At 38.2% G+C, this 22,196-nt stretch overlaps 2 protein-coding genes and 1 long non-coding RNA gene across 3 annotated transcripts; 1 reads left to right on the top strand and 2 right to left on the bottom strand.

Annotated features, from left to right (window-relative positions):
• Nucleotides 1-1,071: 1,071 nt before the first annotated feature.
• Nucleotides 1,072-4,104, bottom strand: LOC109706414 (early nodulin-like protein 2). The gene is made up of 4 exons (XM_020227224.1): nt 3,789-4,104; nt 2,750-2,928; nt 2,102-2,447; nt 1,072-1,759 (listed from the first exon to the last, which is right to left on the bottom strand). Exons 3-4 carry the CDS (start codon nt 2,274-2,276, stop codon nt 1,335-1,337), a joined length of 600 nt encoding a protein of 199 aa, XP_020082813.1. The 5' UTR covers nt 2,277-2,447; nt 2,750-2,928; nt 3,789-4,104; the 3' UTR covers nt 1,072-1,334.
• Nucleotides 4,105-8,390: 4,286 nt separating this feature from the next.
• LOC109706415 lies at nt 8,391-15,355 on the bottom strand (the record flags this gene model as incomplete). The annotated part of the gene is given in 2 exon segments (XM_020227226.1): nt 8,391-8,692; nt 14,671-15,355. Coding segments are annotated over 2 exon segments (899 nt in total), but the record flags the coding sequence as incomplete, so codon positions are not given.
• A 6,247-nt stretch (nt 15,356-21,602) lies between these two features.
• On the top strand, nt 21,603-22,196 carry LOC109706417. The gene is made up of 2 exons (XR_002215190.1): nt 21,603-21,669; nt 21,812-22,196. It is a non-coding gene; the product is annotated as an uncharacterized LOC109706417 (long non-coding RNA).

The following is a 22,196-nucleotide window of genomic DNA, read 5'->3' as shown; positions in this document are numbered from 1 at the left end:
ATCAAATTCTTTTTAATACTTAAAATTTTAAAGAGATTTTAATTTTTTTGGGTAGTGGGCATAAGATGTACCACCTAATTACAGGACGTACAAATTGTGTTTTTTATTTGTATTTAATCTGAACTTTGTTATTTAAAATTCTGTATTAGATTTAAAATTTTATAAAGATTAAAGATGAGATCTAATTATATTTAGCATACAAGTGTAATTTCTCAAAACTCTCCCTATGTGTATCTTCATATTATTCTGAATCCAGATTTGATATACATATTTTTATTACATAAAAAAAAATAAAATTTTGAAACAGCTACACGCAAAAGGACTATTATATCTAATGCATGAAAGAACGATTTATTTGGACCCCTCAAAGCTGTGCGTAAGGCTAAACAATTGTCGANATATATATATGCCGCAATATGATTAAACTTTCATAAATTTTCATAAATTATACAATTTATTTTTATTTTTTGAGACTATAAATTTCTTCAAACTTGCTCTACAGATATTCTCAAGTAGCACTTTATTCAAATTTTGATTCTTCAAATTAAACTTTTTAAATATAAAAATTTGAAATTACAATTCTGTAATGCACAGATAAAGAAGTAGTTTTTCTAGTTTCTTTATTTGAAATCACTAGTTAATAAAATTTTAATTCATTTATAATAATTTGACGAGATTCCTCACTATACAAATGAATATTTTTATCCAATTTCGATTATTTGAGGTCGGATTTAGTGAGAATTGATTTGCTAGTAGTTATAGTTTATTACCCCTTTTAAAAGTAGTCAATTTAACTATAAAATTTGAAAAAGTAAACATATTGAAAATTTGAAATAAATCTTTTTTTTTCACTGGACTATAAAATGGAATGAAGTTCAATTAAACTCAAATTTATTCCAAACAAATATTTTATTTTATTCGTGTTTGTTTTTGTATTGCATTTATACTTCTTTTTGAATGGAAAAGTAGGGGGAGAATTAAAAAAACTTAGGAATTTCATTTAGATTGAAACATATGCTGGAAAAAAAAAATTAAACAAAAAAAGAAAGGATATTTTTAAACAAATGAGGAGATTCAAATTCAATACACACATTTTATTTCCTCTTTTCCAATAAATACAACAACACCAACACCCATACACACTCACAATGGTATGAATAATCCTGCTTATTTCTCCATCCTTATGATTCTATCAATACAATCAATGCCAAAATAACTTCCGCAAAAATAAAAATACATGTACGAAATTAAAGGAAAAAAAAATCTTTACACAACATTTCATGCAGCAATAGGTTTATTCCACACTCACTAATCACAAAACACACACACACACCTCATAAGATATAGAATAAAGATGCAAGAATAGCTGCTCCAAGTGTGCTCATGAAGCCCACAACTTGTGAAGAAGCCCCACTAGGTGGAGGGGGAGAGGGAGGTGAAGTTGATGGTGAAACCTCTATTTGTCCCTTAGGCGGGGGTGAAGAAGCTGTAGAAGTTAATGGAGGAAGAGAAGGCGAGGGCGACGGTGCTAGTAAGCTCGTTTGACCGTTTCGGCCCGCCATGACCACGACGATCAGCTTCTCGTCCTTCTTGCAGTTGTCTTTGTTTCCGCTGATGAAGTAGAAGGGACCTGACCTCGCGAACGTGAACGCCGTGCTCCCATCCTTGAACTGATCGATGAACGATGACGTATCGCAGCTGTTGTAAGCATTCCGATCCACTAGCAGCACCGAGTCCGTGTCGGGAGGATAGGAGAACACTGCAACACGAACACAAGTTGAAAATGCTTCGCGTACGACTTCAGTTGTGTCAGATTGATGTACAAACAAGGGGTAGTGACAAATTTCATCCCGAAAGTTTGATCTGGATTTTGATTTTGGCGTGTTTAGTTTCCATTTGACGAGTTAATAGTGAAGTCCTTTTGGTTTAGCTAGTTCAAACATTTGGGCTAAATTGAGAGTCTAAATATGAACTTGAATGTAACAATTGAAACAACGAGGAAATATATAATTGAAAGGGAATCGAACTTTGAAGACTAAATTTGTACTCAACCCGATGAACAAACGCAATCGATGATCGAGAGCGAGTCGAAAATGCTTACATAGAGTGTCGCCAACTTGGAACCGGGTTCTCTCGGCCCAGTCATTGTACGACATCGAATTAGGATTAGGACTAGTCCATTGGCCCGAGCCGCCAACCTTAAACTGACTTGCGGCTGCAATAGTCAATGTTAGGAGAATGGCGAGAACGAAGGCCGAGCCCCGATGCGTCGCCATGGTACAAACCTCGAGGCAATATATTTAATTAAGTTTAGGTAGTAGTTAGATCTTGAGTTCCGAGTGCACACGCAGAATTTGATATGATGTGGGGGGGGTATTTATAAGGTCTTCGAAGAGCCTTTTCTTCACTTGTGAGGTTACCTTCTTTAGTGTAAGATACCCTAGTGTCTGCAGTAAAGTATATATTTGGTAACCTTTATGTTCTGGAGCTATATTGTTCTTCAAGTATCATATTTAGCACAGTATGTTGTCTTCACAAAGTTATACTTTGCTTCCTCGCTAGAGAATATTCATGTCTTGTAGATTAGGTCATACCACCAGAAATGAAGTTTAAACCTTGAGTGTAGATATTATATTGCACTCGATCAGGCCAATGAAATTTGACACATAATATAAAGCAATTAATTATACGTAATGTTATGGTTTACCCCTTTATTTTTTACAGGTAATGTTATGGTACAATTTCTTACCTTCGCCGTTCATTCCATCGCATCCTACAGCATCAAGCAGCTGTGACAATCGAAGGCATGCAACCACATCTCATCCAGGTTACTCGAGCACGCTGACAAGTTGGCATTCACCATCATAGCCGAAATTGTCCCAAACAGATCGATGGCATAAATCTACTGCACTTTCAGGTGAACTTACCCTACAGAAAAAGGAAAGAAAAGACAAAACTTCATCAATTCGACTGGAATAAATTAAAGTACAATTTTGAGCTGCCATTAAGTTATTGATAAAAGTAAAGGTACTATCTGACACAAAAGAGCAAAAGCGCCAAGGTTCGGTGCTTCTAAAAGCATTCTAGTTGTACTATACGTGTATGTCTTGTATGTCGTGTATGTCGAAACATAAAACTGTATACTGCAGAATGAATTTTCTACAAAGATGTAGGACTTTCATGACTAAAATATAGACTCAATCAAAGACCATCCAAATTACAGTATGAAAAAAAATACATTCACACAACCAAGGAGTATTTCGTAGGTCTTTGCTTAAGGATCAAGCGTTTTGAAAAAAAGGACGCATGCGATAGTGTAATCAAGAGACATCAAATATTATGCACCTTTGTTTGTAAGGGCTCCCCATGTAGTAAGACTGATGATCAATGTATATTAATTTCAACAATTGGAAGTCCCATCACAAAGTATAGAACATGCAATTTGACAAATTAAGTGGTTGTAAATTTATAAATTCGTCATCCTAATTGAGACATCAAATAAATATTAGCAAAACTTAGTTCCTAGATCTGTGTCGGGCAATCCAACTACCCTTCTGAAAAATCAATCGATGACATATCTTAATCAAAGGCGAACACGGTGCGAATCAAATAACACGCTCCATTGTTATTACATCACAAAATCCCCAAATAGTTCTTGTTCTGTTATTTTCGCCAAACATAACACAAGAAAAAACGGGTAAGAAGATAAACTTTTTCAATCACCCAACAAGTACAAATTCAAATAGGCTTCGTTGTTCAGTTTGTAGAACTGACGAACTCTCTCATACATCGTATAGAAGATTGAACTTCGCAACAAGGGGAGTCAACAGGATAAAAGAGCCCAAGGAAGCTCCAAATATACGATGAGAGATTGAATACGTCGCACTCAGTTGCGGCTTGGACGGTCTGCGACAGCTCCTTTTTTAGATTCTGATAAGACACAGCTTGAGTGCAAAGATGTCTTCCCTTTGAGGTCTTCATCATTGCATGAACAGTATCTGCGGGATCGTTGGCGCTAACCATTAATTTCAAAAGCTCGAGCTGTTAGAAAATACGCAACCAATTCACTTAAAGTGTACAGATACAGCGCTCAGGAGTCTCGATTGTGACTTGGCCCAACCAGCCTCACGCCACTTCTAACATGACTCGGCCCACTCAGCCTCAGGCCATTTCAAACATGACTCGGCCCAACATCGCCTCTCGCCACTGGGCAGGATGCTGGCCGATTTAAGCCAACAGTACCACCGAAAGAAGAAGATGAACTGTAAGGAAATCAAGTAACAGTTTTGTAGCCATTGTGTTGGCCATTGCACAAGGGCCGGTCAAATCGGTCCATGGTGTAGTTTCCTGAGCTTGTATTTCTGATAAATGCTGAAAAAAAAAAAAACAGGTGGTTTCTGCAATTGACCTGTTGTGCCTTTTTCAGTCACAAAAAGAACAAAAAGAATAAACCCTTCAACAAACAAAGTATCATTTAAAAAGAGAGAGTTCTTTCTCACCGAGAAGTGCAAAGGAGCCATTTACCTTAGCTTTTTGTGATCCTGCAGGATTTATAAACCAACATCATTATCATCATTGAACTAGAGAAATCTACAGAAACCAGCTTCATATCAGGAGCATCACAAATCAAAATAAATATTTAACATTGATTATTACAAAATGCAGGTAATGCAAAACTCAAAGTGACAGTAATAACTGGCAAAACCTTTTGCCATCTGAAACCTTCGTTGTTTTGATCTACACATTTATTTTGAGGTCATATTTTGCAGGAGTTATTTCAGTTTTTATCAGTTTGTGTATGTTACAGTAGAAATTAAGATTAACTAGCCTGACAGTACAGCTCTTATCTATCTCTGAGTGGTTCTGTCATATACAAGAAATATAGCTTTCGCATATCTCTGAAAGCTCGACTAATTGACTCATCTATAAGTGGCTTAGCCAAACCATACAGCTTGCATGATTAATGCTAAGTACGCTTAAAAAATAATTAAAAAATTCTTGAATGCACTTGCTCTAAGAGATTTTTTTTTTTTACTTTTTTTTCGTCTTTTGGCTATCTTTTGATAGTAATATGAGATACAAAGAGCTCAAGCAAGCAAAGTCCAGCTCGAGCTCGGCTCGTTTAATAAACGAGCGAGCTTGATCCGACCCGAAAGTGAGCAAACATCGAGCGAGCTCGTGAGTCGTGAGCTTCTTTTGACATCCCTACTATAAATCAAGTACTTATATAAACAAGCACTTCATACTCCGCCTTTTATGTTCTTGCACATGTATCCTCATTGAATTAGCCATCTAAATTAGCCATTGTCTTACACAACCTCATGAAATTGCAGAGATGCCCTTTTCCACACTTTAAAGACACATCAATTTGGTTCACTCCACTAGTCCTAGTTATATACACTACTTTTTTTCTTTTCACTCAGTAGTTTAAGAAGTTCGTATTGAATTAGACAAAATATCAATCTAAAACTCAAAACTTCTTGGAACAGCAGGAGCAAACGCAACTGAGACTACTACAATTGCTACCGCGATATTACCAAATACAATGCAAGTTAAAATATGGGCCCAAGGCACTAGAGAATAGTGCCTAAGCCGCAAAGCCAAAAGTTGGTTCATTCGGTCATCAAAACAAATGGAATTAAGGGCATGTTTGGCTCCAAATAGGAATCGAAATCGGAATAGGAATGGTGAATGGGTCGGAATCGAAAACAGAATGATAAAAACAATAATTTGTTTGGTTCATAAGAGGAATCGAAAATTGAATTATGTTCAAATTAAAATTTTTTACTAAATTTAAATTTGTTATTCAAATTTGTAATCCAAATTTGAATCCAAATTTGAACTTAAAATTTGAATATACAATTCAAGTTTAAGGTCAAAGTCAAAATCTAAATTCAGGACCATTAAACTAAAATTTAAGAGATCAAAAATTGAATTTTAAATTCATAATTATGATTTGATCTAATGAATTTATATTTAGATTTATACTTGAATTCAAATAGTTATAGTGGAGAAAAAAAAAATTTTCTTTTCTCAATCATTTCGAAATCAAAGTTAAAGTCGACTCCCACCTCTATGATCACTTTTGAAGGATTCAAATTCCCCCGGAATGGAAATAGGAATGCTAATCCCATGACCCAAACACTAACAATGAGAAAGACTTATTCCGATTCCCATTTCAAGCCTGAAATGCTTCAAACCAAACATGCCCTAAATGTTTCTGCTACCGGATTGCGGACATAAAAAAAGTTCTCATTGTTTTTAGAGAAGCATCTCGGAAATTTCCGAACTTCAAAAGCAGAAACTCAAATTTGGCGCTTCTCTAATTCTCTCTTGGAAATCTAAAATAAGATTCTGAGCCCCAAAAATAGAAGCTTCAGTTTAGAGCTTCCCTGATTCTTTTCTGCTCAAAACAACACTTCCACCAAAAAAAAAAAAAAAAAAAAAAAAAAAAAAANAGCTATGCCAATACCAGGAGACGAGACTTGGAGTTACAGGTTGGAGATCATGTTTTTCTCAAAGTCTCGCCGTCCAGAGGGATACGCCAATTTGGAGTACGTGGAAAGCTTAGTCCACGGTTTGTTGGCCCTTTCGAGGTATTGGAGCGTATCGGACCGGTTGCTTACAGGATAGCTCTACCCCCGCGACTTGCTGGCATCCACGATGTTTTCCACGTCTCAACACTGAGGAGATACGTTTTCGACCCCTCTCACGTGATTGACTTCACTCCACTCGAGATTAGCGAGGATCTGAGATACGAGGAGCGACCGGTGCGAATTCTTGCTCGCGAGACGAAAGAATTGCGCAACCGGGTCATCCCGTATGTAAAAGTGCAGTGGAGCAATCACGAGGAACGGGAGGCGACTTGGGAGCCAGAGACGGTGATGAGGGAGTCCTACCCCGACCTGTTCGATACCCCGTGTTGAGGTATGTTTAAATTTCGAGGACGAAACTTTTTGTAGTGGGGGAAGATGTGGCATCCTTGGCTTGGAGTTGGTAAAAAAAAAAAAAAGGGCATTATGGTCTTTTTGGGTTGGTGGATAAGCATGCCACCAACTCCCTCTTGATATTTATCCACTCTACCTGTTGCGAAGGGATAATTATCATTTTTCTTTTACTCTCAGACTTTGATCGTGGCTTGGGGAGATTATGGCTCCATTTCGGGTGATTTTCGACGTCGCGCCGGGGAGCCGTTCGAGCACACGAATGTCATAGTTGCTGCGTTGGGAGGCCGGGCGAGGATGCGTTTTCGCTGTTCTCGACATCGCGTCGGATTGGATTAGCTTTTGAGGTGGGTTTACATCGGTTTTACCCCTAAGTTCATAATCGTTGAAATATATAGATCTCGATTTTTGATAATCTATTCTAGCTCGAATTCATGGATTATATGATAGATTGCAAATCTGAATTTGGAGCATGTGGTAATAAATTAATTAGGTTGTACATGTTGGACTTGGAATTTGAATTAGGAGAAAACCTGCGATTTGGACCTGTCACTTGTTTAAACTGCCTGATTTAGCTCTAGGAGTCGTTATAAAATTGTACTGTTACAGTATCCTCGAGACGAGTACTCCAAGTAGTTTAGAATACATTTACGCTCGTGCTTGTATGCCGAGTGGATTTTTACAGGGTCGTTCAGGTTGTTCCGGACTGTTGGGTGCCGTCAGAGTTGACGGTGGACTCGTATCGCCTTTTGGGGTCAGATTGTGCTGAGGGCACGTTACCTATTGGTTATTAGACCAGTTTGAGTTGGTTACTTGACTTTGGCTTTTCAAAGCCTGTTTGAGCTCGACAGAAATACGCTGCATACGCGGTTGGGTAGCGCCCACGAGTGCCACTCTGGAGTCAGTCTTTGTGCTTTCGCATTGGTGTCGCTCATGCCAGTTGGACTTGCTCTTCACGGACCAGTTAGTGTGGATAGAGCCTGATAGTCGCAACGGGGCAGGGACGGGTGTATTCACAGTCCCGGGGACGGGTATGCTTACAGTCCCGATTGGATTGGGTCAGATTTGACATTTCCTACAGCTGGTTAATGTAGAGCATGATAGTATAGTGAACGATAGCGGTAGAGTTTACTTCCTGCTTTTCTGACTATTCTTGCTTCCTCCTGTAGACTTAGTGGGTGGACCGATGTTGTTTTGGGCGGTACCCACTGAGGACTACTTGTTTTTACAGTAGTTCTCACGCCCAGTTGTTACTCCGGTTTTGCAGAGCCACAGGTTTCGGCTGCTGCGCCTTCCGCGGATCAGGATCGAGGCAAGGGCGTCGCGAGCTAGAGCCCTACCCGACTGACAGAGCTAGAGGCACCCTACTGCAGGTAGTTGTTTTACTTCGAGCTTATGTACATAGTACTTAACTCGCCAGTGCGAGTAACGCTGTATTTTGGATTNCTTTGAAGGAAAGTCCTTATTTCTTGTGAGCTACTGTTGCTTGCCTGCAGAAGCCGCTCGTCCTCCTCGTATATTAGGTAGGGGGCTTCAGCTTTTCTCCTGGATAGAAGCTGCGAGGCCCCTCGTAGTACATGGTATTCCCAACCTTGAACATCAATTTTGATCAGTAAAACCCGTTCTGAATCAGGAATTACTTCATCCAAAGGGATTGTTGGGACCTCAATAGCGATCTCTTCATTGGACTTGAATGCAAGCTTCGCACCGGTCGCAGAGATGGCACTGTTGTCGAGACGGCCGACTAACTGATTCATCAAAGCAAGATAAGTTTTAAGAAATACTCCACTAAAGGAGAGCCAAAAAAGTAATATGCGAGAGATCAAAAGGAAATTTATTGGTTTTATAATGTGCTGGTTCAATTTTCAAATTATAAACCTGCTCTTAGATCTCGGTCCATGAGCACTATCACGTGAAATACAAAATATGCCAAATTATCCATAATGTCACTGTTTGGCACTTGGTACTGGATTAGAAGGATCAGACAAGGGAACAAACATGGGGGAGAGAAAGGGCGTAGCAACGTAGAGGCATTAGATGTCATGACAAATACAGGGTTGGCGGGAGGATCCAATGAGAATTTTCGAATTCAATCACACTCCATCCCAATCTCTTTCATCGGATTCAATAATCCAATTGCAGCGGGATTGTTCGATCCAACCAGATTCCTCTAGCAACCCTTGATACCACCAAGTTGCTAAACTCTCCCTCCTCCCCCCGAATATTGCTCTCTTATCTTATCTTATCCAATTCAATCCTTGGTGCCAAACGAGCCAATATGTGAATCTGGTATGCTATAAGTCTTACAAACTTCAAGTGAAAGATGCATGTACAAGTTATCAAAGGAACAAAATACATTCCTGAAATTTTGAAGCAGAGATATGAATAAAAAACACATTTATTAATATTGAAGAGACTTCCATATATAAATTCGTCTATAGAACACACAATTATACGAAACCTAGTTTCATATAAGTTTCAAGGAAAATGACACCGCCCACAAAACAGAGGCGGACAACATAGAACCCATGAGCCATTCGACCTCAACAACTAATAATTGAAAGACGAATGCACCTCTTGGTTTCAAATACACTAGTGTTCATTCATTGGATCTCGAAATTTTCTTAATATTACTCAACTGTTAAAAACAAGTTGATAATGGGGTTCATGGAAGTAATTACTCAGACAAAGAGGTAGGAACTTGAATCATGTTGGTGGTTTATGTAATGAGCTTGTTCTCAAACAAAATGAAAACCATAACCTCAAAAAGAACAAAATAATTTATGAGCTCATGAATCGATGGATAATGAATACCACATCCAACTAAGGCTCCGTTTGGAATTACAGGGAGCTTGTGTTACGTGCGGTGAGAAAGTACGATGAAAAATATCCCATTTGTTTCGGTATGTAATATTACATTCCGCATATCGTAATGAGTCAGTTACGATATATTTTCGACAGTCCCACCAAAAAACGCAGAAGGATATCTTGTATACGGTCCCAACGAAGAACGCAGAAGCATATCCCTATATGCTTTTTTGCCCCTACTCCATTTTTTCTAATAGCGTTAGATGTGCCTCAACACCAATTAGGTCCTACTATGTATTTCCTAAACTAATGACAAGATGTAATGTGATTATTGATCTGCTATAGATAGGAAAAATTTTATTTTGGAAACTATATTTCGACAGTATATTGTATATTTATCGGCTCTTACAACGAGTCGGCAAGTACAGAATCTACAATTGGTGTTTTCAGCAGATTATAGGCAATTTAAATTTTAACTATGTAACAGCTCCATGATAATCAGGAAAAGAGGGGTGAAAGTGCCGGATGTAGATTTTTGAGATTTGCATACTTCTCCTATTTCAATACTTCAACCTAGCAGAAAACTCATGGTCATATAATATGGTCTTTTGCTGAAACGATCACGAGGAACCTAGATTCAGCACTAGATCAGAGAAAGTATCATAAGAAAGAAAAGCGCTCAGGGAAAGAACTGAGGGAACTACCATGAACACAAAGTCTCAGAATTTAAACATAGCAGCATATAAATTTGCAAAAATAACTTATGTTCAAATTTATTAGTGCACTTTGCCGCCCATTAGAATTATCAATAGTCAGTTAAAGAAGTTAGAAAATACGACCTTCTTATTTAAGCAGCAGTATATAATATTCAATGCAATTTCACCAAAAAAAAAAACTTGTAAATTTTTTTCGTGTGGTTGTTTCAATTGCAGATATAGTTGAATAATTGAAAAGACTCTAGATAAAAGGTTTGTCTTTCTATATAGTCAAAAAATATCTGTCTTGTGGAATTCTGAACAAAAAATTACTGTATGCTGATTACTTACGAACTAGTCAAAGATAAGATGCTCTAAGCTTTCTCTCTTAGGTTAATGGCCAGTCTGATTGTAAAATAATGGCTCTGTCTATTAAGAAGTTTAACATCAGTGGCAAATGAAAAAGGCTTAATTACATTTGACTACACTGTACTTTATGATTTTATTCATTTGCAAAATTGTACCATCTTTTCTTCTTCTTCTTTTTTCAAAGACACCATTTTGTCAGTCTCTACATAACCGTCAATAAAACCTACTGTTTTAGACAAAAGCTAGCAGCTCTATTAGCATGCGCTAGTGGCATATATTCGGTCCATTTTTTGACAGGCAAAATTAAGAAAGCACTTAAGCACCTATAATTGACAGAAAAAGATGGCCAAGAACAACTTGATAGAAACTTTCAATTAATCTTTTCCGGAGGCCCACTTCATTTCACCTCCCCCCCCCCCTCAAAAAACACCCATCTTCTAACCAGTGCCTCTTAATAGAGTTGCAATATTTTGTCTAAAACGATAGATTTGTTGATAGTCGCGTAGCAATTAACAAGAAAATGATAATTCAATAGTGCCTCTGAACAAAAACATCAAAGAGTATAGCAAATGAAAATAATGGTAAAGTACGGTGTAGTAAGATGTAATTAAGCCTTTGGAAAAGTACTTTAAAACATGATCTTTTGTATACTATTCTTTTCACCTAAACTTCTCCATCGAAGAACTTCTAATGAGGATCTCCTAGATATCCTTTAAAATAAGATACATAATGACAATTGAAAATTTCCAAACCATCCTGACAATTTAGAGAAAGATCTCACAATGAAAATAATGGATAAATAGCATTTAACGAAATGAGGCTATCTACTACAATACTACAACTCTTTTGATACCATTTGTTGATTCTCAACTTATTTTAACCTTCTTTAAAACTCTGTTATGGAACCGAGGCCCATTAAGATTCAAAATATCCTCAAGATTGCCAATTAATCCATATAGAGCTGGAGCCCAAACAGAACACTTTGAATAATACTAACAAACTGAAAAATAAAAGAGCTGAAAATCCCCTTAAATTGAAAATTGACTCATTATGCCTGATTAAATCCAAATATATCTAGAGACTCTAAAGCTACAATTGATACAATCAACTGAATCTGGAAATCACTTGATCCATCCCAATATCATCCAAGTGCTCTCAATAGGACTGGCGATTTAATTTAGATCCAAGTGAAAATCCGAAATTGTTGATTGCTGAAGTTTGCTTCCCTTGCACCTCAATTCACCATTGAAGTTAGTTGTCTAGCATTGCTGCTTTCCAATATGGATGTGGTATCAAAATCTCATCTCCCTGCCAAGTCGCTTTCCATGCAAGGCTGGCTCCTTTACTTGGCGCTTCAGTTAGCAGAAGAAGAAGGATGATCTCCTTGTATCCTTAGAGATAAAAATTCTGGAAAGTATCATGCTTGACCTTCCTATAATGTCAGACCAAATAGCGAGCCACTATTGTAGGGACCACATCAATGCTTCACAAGAACCTGTTCATGATCATCAAGCCATGCCGATCAATAGGGATGCTTCATCCACTCCATCTCTGGATTAGTATTATCTAGTAATTAAGAAGAAACTATTTTCTTGGCTCTACTCCCATACAGAGGGTAGTACACAGATTTTTCCGTAGCACTTGACTCTTGTTTTGAAGATTCAAACCAACGTCATTTCCTTGTTCTCAAGTATATGTAGTTTGTACAGAACAATTCATAAAGAATGTTATTGCTCTCTTTGTCAGACATCTTCATGTTCTTCAATACTTGTTGTCTCTTTGACTGGTTATTTTGCAGCTTCTTCTTTGACGGGTTCATGCCACTTCGGCCAAGTAAAGGCAATTAGGAAAAGGAGTGAACACCCCTAAAGGCGTAAATAAGCAACTTTAATCCACAATTTTCCATCATACAATTACTGTATTCTGAAAACCTCCTTTTCTATGGCCTACATGAAAGTCCGTGATCATTCCAAACCTTTCCCCTACAATTTATTAGCAATAATAAGAAAACGTTATACCATACTTCAGCCTAAACTTATCTTGACTCTTGAGGGCTCCTAATTAGGAAACTAGATAAGATTCAAGCTTTCCAAAAGATTCTCCATTCACATAACCAGATTGGCGCCCTAAATAACATCTAACTGATATAGACAAACATAATCCACAAAATATCCAAAATTCAAGATTGGCTTCTTATGCCCAATAATGACCTCATTATAAACCTAAGAATAATCTAAATCCACAACTGGTTCAATCTATTTAATTTTAAATAATAAAATAAAATCAACCAATTATCACCTGCTGACCTGCCTGTTCTTTCTTGGACTAGAATTGACTTCGACTTTACTTGAAATCTACAGTAATTTATGGCAACATATAGAAGACTCCAGGGACAGTGACATAGATAACCTTAAGACAGTCAGATGACATTAAATAGAGAATTATAGAACATTATTATTTTAACTACTTTCTATAATTAACCTCGATAACTGCACCTCAAACACTACAAAGATCTTTAAGGGCCTATATGGATACATGAACATCTTATTCGGCACATCTCTTTTTTTTTCTTAGGGATAATGCAGTTATTGGTGGATGAGGAGTATTATTAAATGCCTACAATGTCATAATATATTCAGCCTCTTAGCCTCATACTGGAAAATGATGACCGTCAAGACCTTACACGGCCTACAACCAAACTCATGTGCTGCAATGAGAGAAGGGAATCCCCATAGGCATAAGTTTAAATTGGATAACTAGTTCAAAGTTCGAAGATCCAAACAAGCCCCAATTATTCTCTACGTTGCCGCTCAAAAAAAAGTCATAGCATGAGTTGGCATTAAAAAAATAAGTGTTTCAGTATACTTCTGCACGTAATACAAAAGAGTACTAGGCATGGCAGGTAATACTAAGTTTGACTGGCAATGTAAATCATCATTATTCAAATTAGTGACGATATATTTAGTGCACCGGTCATAACTGTCTTAACTCCAAAGCCTATTAGGTAGCAACTGATACTGCTACAATACTGCATTGTTGCTCAAACAAAAATAATTTTCATAAGTTCTTAAGTTTTCACAATAAACTTTGTTACCATCTTGAATAACGCGTCTGATAAATTTAGTTAATGAATGATACATTGAATAGAAACCTAATAAATTACCAAAATCATCATTTACTCACCACAATTCTAATTTCTAGAATGGGAATCTAACATCAATGAAAAGTCAATGGTTACAAAGAGTTGGCATACACCTATGTATCATGGACACTTCTATCAGCCTTGCGTGTCTATATCGGACACTCGCGTGTCCGTGTCGGACACGTGTCTAATGTGGACATTCGTTGAACACAAGTTTAATACCAATCCATAGCACGAACAATTAAAAAAAGAATATACATATTTTTATTTTACCTTTGTTATGCATTATAAATGTAAGATGATAAATATTTTAGCTTTTTGATGAATGCATACAAATTTTTTTGACAATATAAATAAATTATGTATGGTGCAATTTTTTTTTTCTTAGAATATATGAATTATTAATAAAAATTGTACTAACTTTCCTTATACGAATATTTTACTAAGATTAATATTTTATATATAATAAATATATATTATTATATTAATAATATTATATTTTATTAGCGGTGTTCATGCCGTGCCCGTGTTCTAATTTTTTGAAAACTTCCGAGCCACCGTGTCATGTTCCCGTGTACCTTGTCGGTGTCCGCGACGCCTAGGCATAGGCTCACAATGTATCAAATTTGAACTCATGTAGTTCAAGAAAGAAACCATTTTTTTCTCAGAAACAAGCACTAAACATGCGCTAATTCTCGGAAAGAACCCCTACCTTATGGAAGGTGATGTTCCCAATCCGATCCGAGGCGGCTGCCGCATACACGGTGACCCGATCCCCCGCTCGGTTCAGGAAGACCCCGTCGCAGATCCGCTGCAGGTTCTCGAGCACGGGCTCGAACGCCACCACCCGGAACCCCATCGCGGCAGCCGCGAAAGACGCCATCCCCACATTCGCGCCCACGTCGACCACCACCGCACCACGGCTCCTCTCCTTCCCTTCCAACAGCTCCTGAATCGTCGCCGATATGTCCGGGCGCCGGAAGGGCTTCCCCTTCAGCATCCGCACGATGTTCTTGTGCGGCTTCTCCGGCAAGGCGCCGAAGTCGGCGAGGGAGAAGAAGAAAGGGTATCGCACGCCCTCCACGAGGCTCGCGAACACGGGCGACGCCTGCGGCGAGGCGAGGCAATCGTAGGGCCGGATCCCACGGGCGTGGGCTAGGGTTTTGTAGGGTGCGATGCGGCTAGGGTTTGAGGTGGAAGGGTAGAAGAGGAAGATGAAGAAGAGGATGAGGAAGATGGAGGAGAGGGAAATTAGGGTTTTGTGGGAAGAGAGGGAGGAGGGTTTGTCTCTTCGCCATGCGTTCGCCATTTTTGTTATTTTTTGCTCCCTCCAGTAACGGGAAGTGGGAAGTATGGGAAAAGAGCGAGTGAGACGAAGAAGATATAGCACGGGGAAAGAAGCGCAGAGTTTAATTAGCGGTTAATTACCCTACTTAAGAATTTTTTATATAGGGTTAATTTCATAGGTACCCTCTCACCAACCCCTAATTACATGGATACCCTTCAAAATTATTAATATCAAAATTACCCTCCAAATTTAGTAAAATTATCAAAACTACCCATGTTACTTGAATTTCAGAAAAAATATGGCCAAAATACCAGTTTTACCCCTCTCACTCTTACAACAATTATAATACATATTTTTTTATAAGTATTTTTTAGTTTAATTTAATTTGTTTTTTATTTACAGTTTAATTTGATTATTTTTTCAAAAAAATTATGACTATGAGTTTTTTTTCATATTTGTCTTTTTATAGTTTACTTTGATTATTTTAATTATTTTTTCATTTAAAATAGAAAATATCAAAAAAAATTTTCAAAGATAAAATAGAAAACTATCAAACTATATATAACATAATATAAAGATTTAAAAAATAATCAAAGTAAACTATAAAAAGACAAATATGAAAAAAAACTCATAGTAATATAAATTAAAGCTACAATAAAGAATTTTCAAACTACATCTAAAACAATATAAAAATCTTAAAATAAATCTAACAAAAAGTATCTAATTATTCCATTTGTAATTAAACAAATAAAATGAATATATACTAGTTAAATGAAATAAAATATAGACATATTAAACTAGTTAAAATGAAGACATATTAAATTAATTAAATTAAACTAGAAAAATACTTATAGTAAAAGTATATTATCTTGGTAATAAAATATATATTATAATTGTTGTAAGAGTGAGAGGGGTAAAATGGGTATTTTAGCCATATTTTTTTAAAAATATAGGTAATAAGGGTAGTTTTGATAATTTTACTAAATTTGAAGGGTATTTTTGATATTAATAATTTTTGGAGGGTATCCATGTAATTAGGGGTTAGTGTGAGGGCACCTATGAAATTAACCCTTTTATATATTACTGCATGGTTATCTTTACGATATCAGACATTCTCTATTCTTTCTTTCTTTTTTTATTTTTTTTACATTTAAAAAAGGACTTTTTTCGAAAATAACTGTAACGCACTGAACCTTTGCAAATTGCGAGGTTCGAGTGATTGGATGTGTTTCAAGCTTTTCCACACTTGGTGGAGGGTCGTAAAATATTTTCCAACCTAAAAAGTTCGAAAACTAGAATTCTGGACAAGTCCTGAGAGTTTTCACTCTTGGGAACTTGTCCCTGAAAGGAGAGACCGGTCCCCCAGTGAGCAGTGCTGCGGCAGCCCTGAGGCAACCGGTCCCTGGCGGGCGAGACCGGTCCCCGAGCGCGTCTACGCAGTGAGAGACCGGTCACGCGCGGGGAGAGACCGGTTCCCGAACGTTGGTTTATCGGGTTCGCAGCGAGAGACCGGTCCCTGCTGGGGAGAGACCGGTCCCTCTGGGCAAAAACTGCCCAGACCGGGCTGTTGCAATATTCGATTTTTGAGGGACCTAGCTGGATTTTGTTACAATAGAGGGTCTATATGATCCATCCACTCTCTCTTCTTCTCATTTCCCTCCTCACACTCTCTCCACACCCTTGTTAGAGAGAGAAGAAGGAGAAGAAGAAGAAGGAGAAGAAGAAGAAGGAGAAGGTTTTTGGTGGACTTGGAGCATTTCTTTGCCTCTCTTCCTCTTCCCACCTTGTTGGTGCTTGAAGGCTTGTACTTGGAGCTTGCCAAAGAGGAGATCTTCACCCTTGGAGCTTGGATTGGAGCTTCTAAGGAGGTTTGTTGCTCTTTTTCTTCCTCTAGACCTTGATTTGAAGGTTTTTAGTAGATAGAACCCTAGAATGGATATTAGGATTGATTTTTGGGGCTTTTTGATCTAGAACTTTTGAGGCTAGATTGTTTGGATTAGAACCTTCCTTGGGCTTGGATTGGAAGGGATTTAGCTCTCTTTTGGAGCTTAGGAAGAGATTTTGCACTAGAGGTGAGTTTTGACCCTATTTTTGAGATGGTTAATGTTTGATCCTATGGTTGATCGTAATGCCCGTGTATCTCTTCGCTCAATACTTTTAGGATATTTTGAGGCTCGTCGACAACTCCATTCGGCGAATTGAAGGAGCACGCGACGGTTCGGTGGGTTTGACCTAGCCACACAATGAGAAAATCTCATTGTTGATGATTTAAGTGTTATAAAATGAAAAAGCATGCATATTCTTGTTATATGTATTTATTGTGAATTTTAGAATGCTTAAAATGCCTATGTTGCGTATAGTAAAATTTTGGGCTTTTATGTAGTAGAGAGCATGCATGTGTGATATAGCATTCTGGATGAGATATGAAACTAAGATCCCCACTATGAAAATGAACCTTGCTTTCATGCATTCAATTTATTTGCCAATTGTAACATTATGGATTTTTTTAAGCCTAGAGAGGCTTGAGGACTTAGGCTATTTGAGAGATTGGGCTAATGTCATAAAGAGGCATTGGGCCCGGGCTATAATAAACCTTGCTAGTATTGTTTTAATTGGAATATGGAACATGAATTGGGCATGATTAGTTGTGATGCTTAAGTGTCATAAAGAGGCACTAAGCAAGTGTGTGCGTTGGAACGTCACCTTGAGACTTGGGACTAGATTCTTGGGATGCTAGTGACCTTGCCATGTGAGAGGCATGAGAGTAGAGTACTTGAGACTTTGACCTTGCTTGTTTGCCATTTGTGCTCATTCGCACATGCTTGTGAGGGTCGCTCCCTACAAGCCGGCACTCCGGAGTTAGCCTACGCGACTTTTGTTCGCTCGTGCGGTACTGAGAAGCCTACGGGGTCGAGTAGGACAGACACATTCCAAGAGTAGGGATGTCAGGCTACCACAGGCACTTAGGCGGCACAAACTGGACTACCTTGGGTAGGTCCCTAATTTGGAAATGGAAACCGACACAATGTTGAGTGTGTGATAATCACTACTAGACAGAGAGTAGTAGCTGGATTACTTGGACTTGCTTCTAGCATAGATGTGGACATTTGGGTATTCATACATACATGTAGTATGCTAGGAGATGTTGTTTATTGCATCCTTATATGCATTATAGCCATGACAAAGTATCACTTTCATATCTGTATAAAGTAAATCATGATATTACTTGTGAACATGTAGATATATATTATCCATGACAAGGTAAAGTCGCATTATAAATGCCATGATTAATTGCAAGTCGTAGCTTAGCATCTTAATTATGCTTTCTTATATGCAATTTACTCGTTACTGTTATTGTTGGACTTACCCTTTTTTTTTTGGGCCTAGTGGTGCATTGAGCTGAGGTCAGCAATTGCCCACTTGGAACTATAAATTATAGTTCTCACGCCCTCTGTTTTATGTTTTCTTTCAGAGCCTTCCACGCCGGGAGAGGCTAGGGACCGTGGGAAGGGCGTCGCTTCGAGTTAGCCCTTCAGCGAGAGACGAGTTTAGGTCGTCTACCTCTCGATGTTTTATTTTGGAGAGGTTGAGAGCTGTACCAGTGTACTAGAGACCACCTTTTGTGTACCCTTGAGACAGATAGTGTACTACTTATGATTTCTTTTATTGTCTAGCTCTATTTCTTTACCTTGGTGTAGATGATAGGACTTTACTCACTCTGATATCATTAGTTGCTGTTTATTCTATTTATTCTATTTCTCGCTTTTACTTCCGCTTTATTGTAGATGCCTTATATGTGTAGACATATGGCGGATCTGGGCACGCCACCGGGAGGGCCTCTGCCGGTCCCGGGGCGTGACAATAACCCTCTGAAATTTCGTAATTGGCAAAATAACCCTGTGAAACTTTTATTTGTGAAACTAACCCTCCTCTCGCCACCTCAGCTGCTACATCAGCATTTCTCACAAAGACGGTGACTCGCGTAACCTCTTGAAGACGGTGAATGGTTTACCGTCTTCTCTAGGCCTGCACCATTCACCGCCTTCTCAGCAATTCCCCAGGTAACTTAGGGTGCCTTGAGAAGACGGTGACTCGTTTACCGCCTTCACAAAGGCGGTGAATCGTCTACCGTTTTATCGAGGCCACCGCCTACTCAGCAATTCCCCGCGTGGCGCAAGGCTTTCTCAGCAATTCCCTGCGCGGCGCTAGGTGCCTACGGAAGACGGTCACTCGTTTACCGCCTTGACAAAGACGGTCAATAGTTTACCGCCTTATCTAAGCAAGTTTACCGTCTTCAGTGTAGAACTCCACCTAGCCTAATTTCGCTAAGTCCTCGAGAGAAGGGCTAAAACACAGATAAGACGGTGACTCGTTCACCGCCTTAACAAAGGCGGTGAATCGTCTACCGCCTTATCTAGGCGTAAACCATTCACCGCCTTCCAGGACTTAGCCTTTTTTTCCCCGGTTTTGTGTATATGCACTAAAGACGGTGAACCATTCACCGCCTTTAGTGCAAACAGCTGCAGCTGCTGATTTAAGCTTGATTTTAAAGAAAATTTCAACAAGTTTGACGCAAGTTTTTTCACGATAACAAATATTTCAACAAGAAACACAAGATCACGAGTGGAATAACAAGATACAATCAACAAGATAAAAATTTCAAAAATAACTCCGAGAAATATACAAATATGCACTAAATTAAGTATTATATAATATTATACAAAGTCTAAGTTATCTAAATCAAAGATATACAATCAGCCTCTCGATCGTCCTCTCCCTTGACGTCCTCGGCCACGTCCTCGTGCACGGCCACGTCCACGTCTACGGTCACCCTCTACAACGAGATCAGCAATAGGTATGTCATCAATTGCCTCGATATCGGCCATCGCATCGAGATCCGCAATCATAATGCCCTCGCGATACTCCGGTATCGCCTGAGTCTCCTCGATAGTGGCTGGTCTAGATGTTGGGCGGGCCTGTGATGAAGACGCGGCATGACGTCGAGAATAGACGAATGTAAAGTGCTCTCTAGAGACTGGCGGCGGCAAAAGCAAGTCCAAATCCAATGGCCTAGTAGGAAATTCTCAGGGGCGAACCTTTTTCAGCTTTTCCCTCATCTCAAAAAACATGGGTTCACTATTCTATTTAATTTATTAAATTTAGGGTAAACTTTAAAAACCATTCATGTGGTTTTTTACTTTCTGATTTTGATATTGTGTGGTTTAAAATATATCTTCGTTTGGGATTGCGGGAGATTGCGTTACGTGTGGTGAGAAACAACAATGAAAAAATACCGTGTTTGTTTCCAAACGTAATATTGCGTTCAGTATATTGCGGTTAGTCAGATACAATATATTTTCTGCAGTCCCATCGAAGAACGCAGAAACATATCTCTATATGTTTTTTCTTAACTCAATAGCGTTAGATAGACCTCAATACTAAATTAAACCTCATGTGGTTTCATTTTATCTTTTCGTCAGCTTCTCCATTAATATTTCGTTAAATTATATACAAAAAACTTCAGATACCCCATCTAGGTTTATCGAATATTCACTTTAGTACCTTTTAGTTTTAACTTTATCACTGATTTAACAAAGAAGAATTAGTGGAATCGATAATAAAAAATAAAAATAAAATTATAGGGCACTAAATTGATACACTTTAAACCACCGAATGTTAAAGTGAGAAAGTGCGAAACTATATAAGTGGTATATGAAGTTTACCCTAAATTTTATAACCTAATTAAATCTCCTCAAAGACATAAAAAATAAAGGATAATAAAAAAATAAAAATGAAATTACAGGGCACTAAATTGATACACTTTAAACCACAGAGTACTAGAGTGAGAAAATGTGAAACTGCATGATGGTATTTAAAATTTTTCCTTAAATTTATTAGATGAAAATGGTATTTTAATTCCCATCTTAAGAAACATGACTCAATAAAGGAATGTGGAGCCTATTTTATCTATAATCTATAATCTATAAACTAATATAAATCCCCAATAATTTTGCCACGTGGCAAAAATTTCTTCACCCTCACTTTGGTCCTCTTTTAAACCGAACCTTTTTTTTTCACATGAACCGTTTTTTTTCCATATGGCAATAATTGGGTTTTGAACCGTTTCCTCTCCCATCCGTTGCAGAGTTTCTGACAATAATTGGCCACTTGCAGAGTGACGGTATCCGCGGACGCGGGGAGCAACAGGGTGACGGTGACTGGGCCCGCGGATCCATGGGAGGTGAAGGAGAGGATCGAGACCAAAACAAAGAGGAAAGTGGAGTTCATCTCCCCAGCGAATCCACCCAAGAAGGATAAGGACAACAAAGCCGGCGGCGACAAGAAGCCCAGCGCCGACTCCCGCCCACGAAAGACGCCGCCGCCGCCGCCGCCGGCAAGGGCGACGACAAAAAGCCCAAAGAGGTGCCCAATTTTCTTTTTATTTATTTTTATTTTACCAATTAATTAATTAATCGAATCAATTAATTAACCTACTGGTCATTTTTAATTAATTAATTAATTCATCGGCATTAATTCCTTAATTTTTTTTTAAAAAAATTTATAGCCTCCGGAGTCGACGGTGATGCTCAAGATCCGGCTCCACTGCGAGGAGTGCATCGACCGAATTAGGGTTTCTTCTTTTCTTTTCTTTTTTTTAATGTGAAGTTAAATATTAATAATAATTAGCGGTTGTACGGCGCAGGGTGAAGGAGGTGACGGTCGACACGGCGAAGGACCTAATCACGGTGAAGGGCCACTTGCTTGATCAATTTTATGAAGTTTCATGCTTTTTGTCTTCTGTAATGATATTTGAAGTGTAGGTGAATGATTGTTTCTAGATTGTACAGCACCTTTGATAGTTTCAAAAGTGATAGTTACTTCTGAACATACCAAAACATGTAAGTCATCTCTCTTAAGTAAAATACATTATTAGGTCATGACTTCAGATA

The sequence above is a fragment of the Ananas comosus genome, unplaced genomic scaffold, assembly GCF_001540865.1.
Source record: "Ananas comosus cultivar F153 unplaced genomic scaffold, ASM154086v1, whole genome shotgun sequence".
Taxonomy (NCBI): domain Eukaryota; kingdom Viridiplantae; phylum Streptophyta; class Magnoliopsida; order Poales; family Bromeliaceae; genus Ananas; species Ananas comosus.
This window is presented reverse-complemented; position numbering and strand designations above follow the sequence as displayed.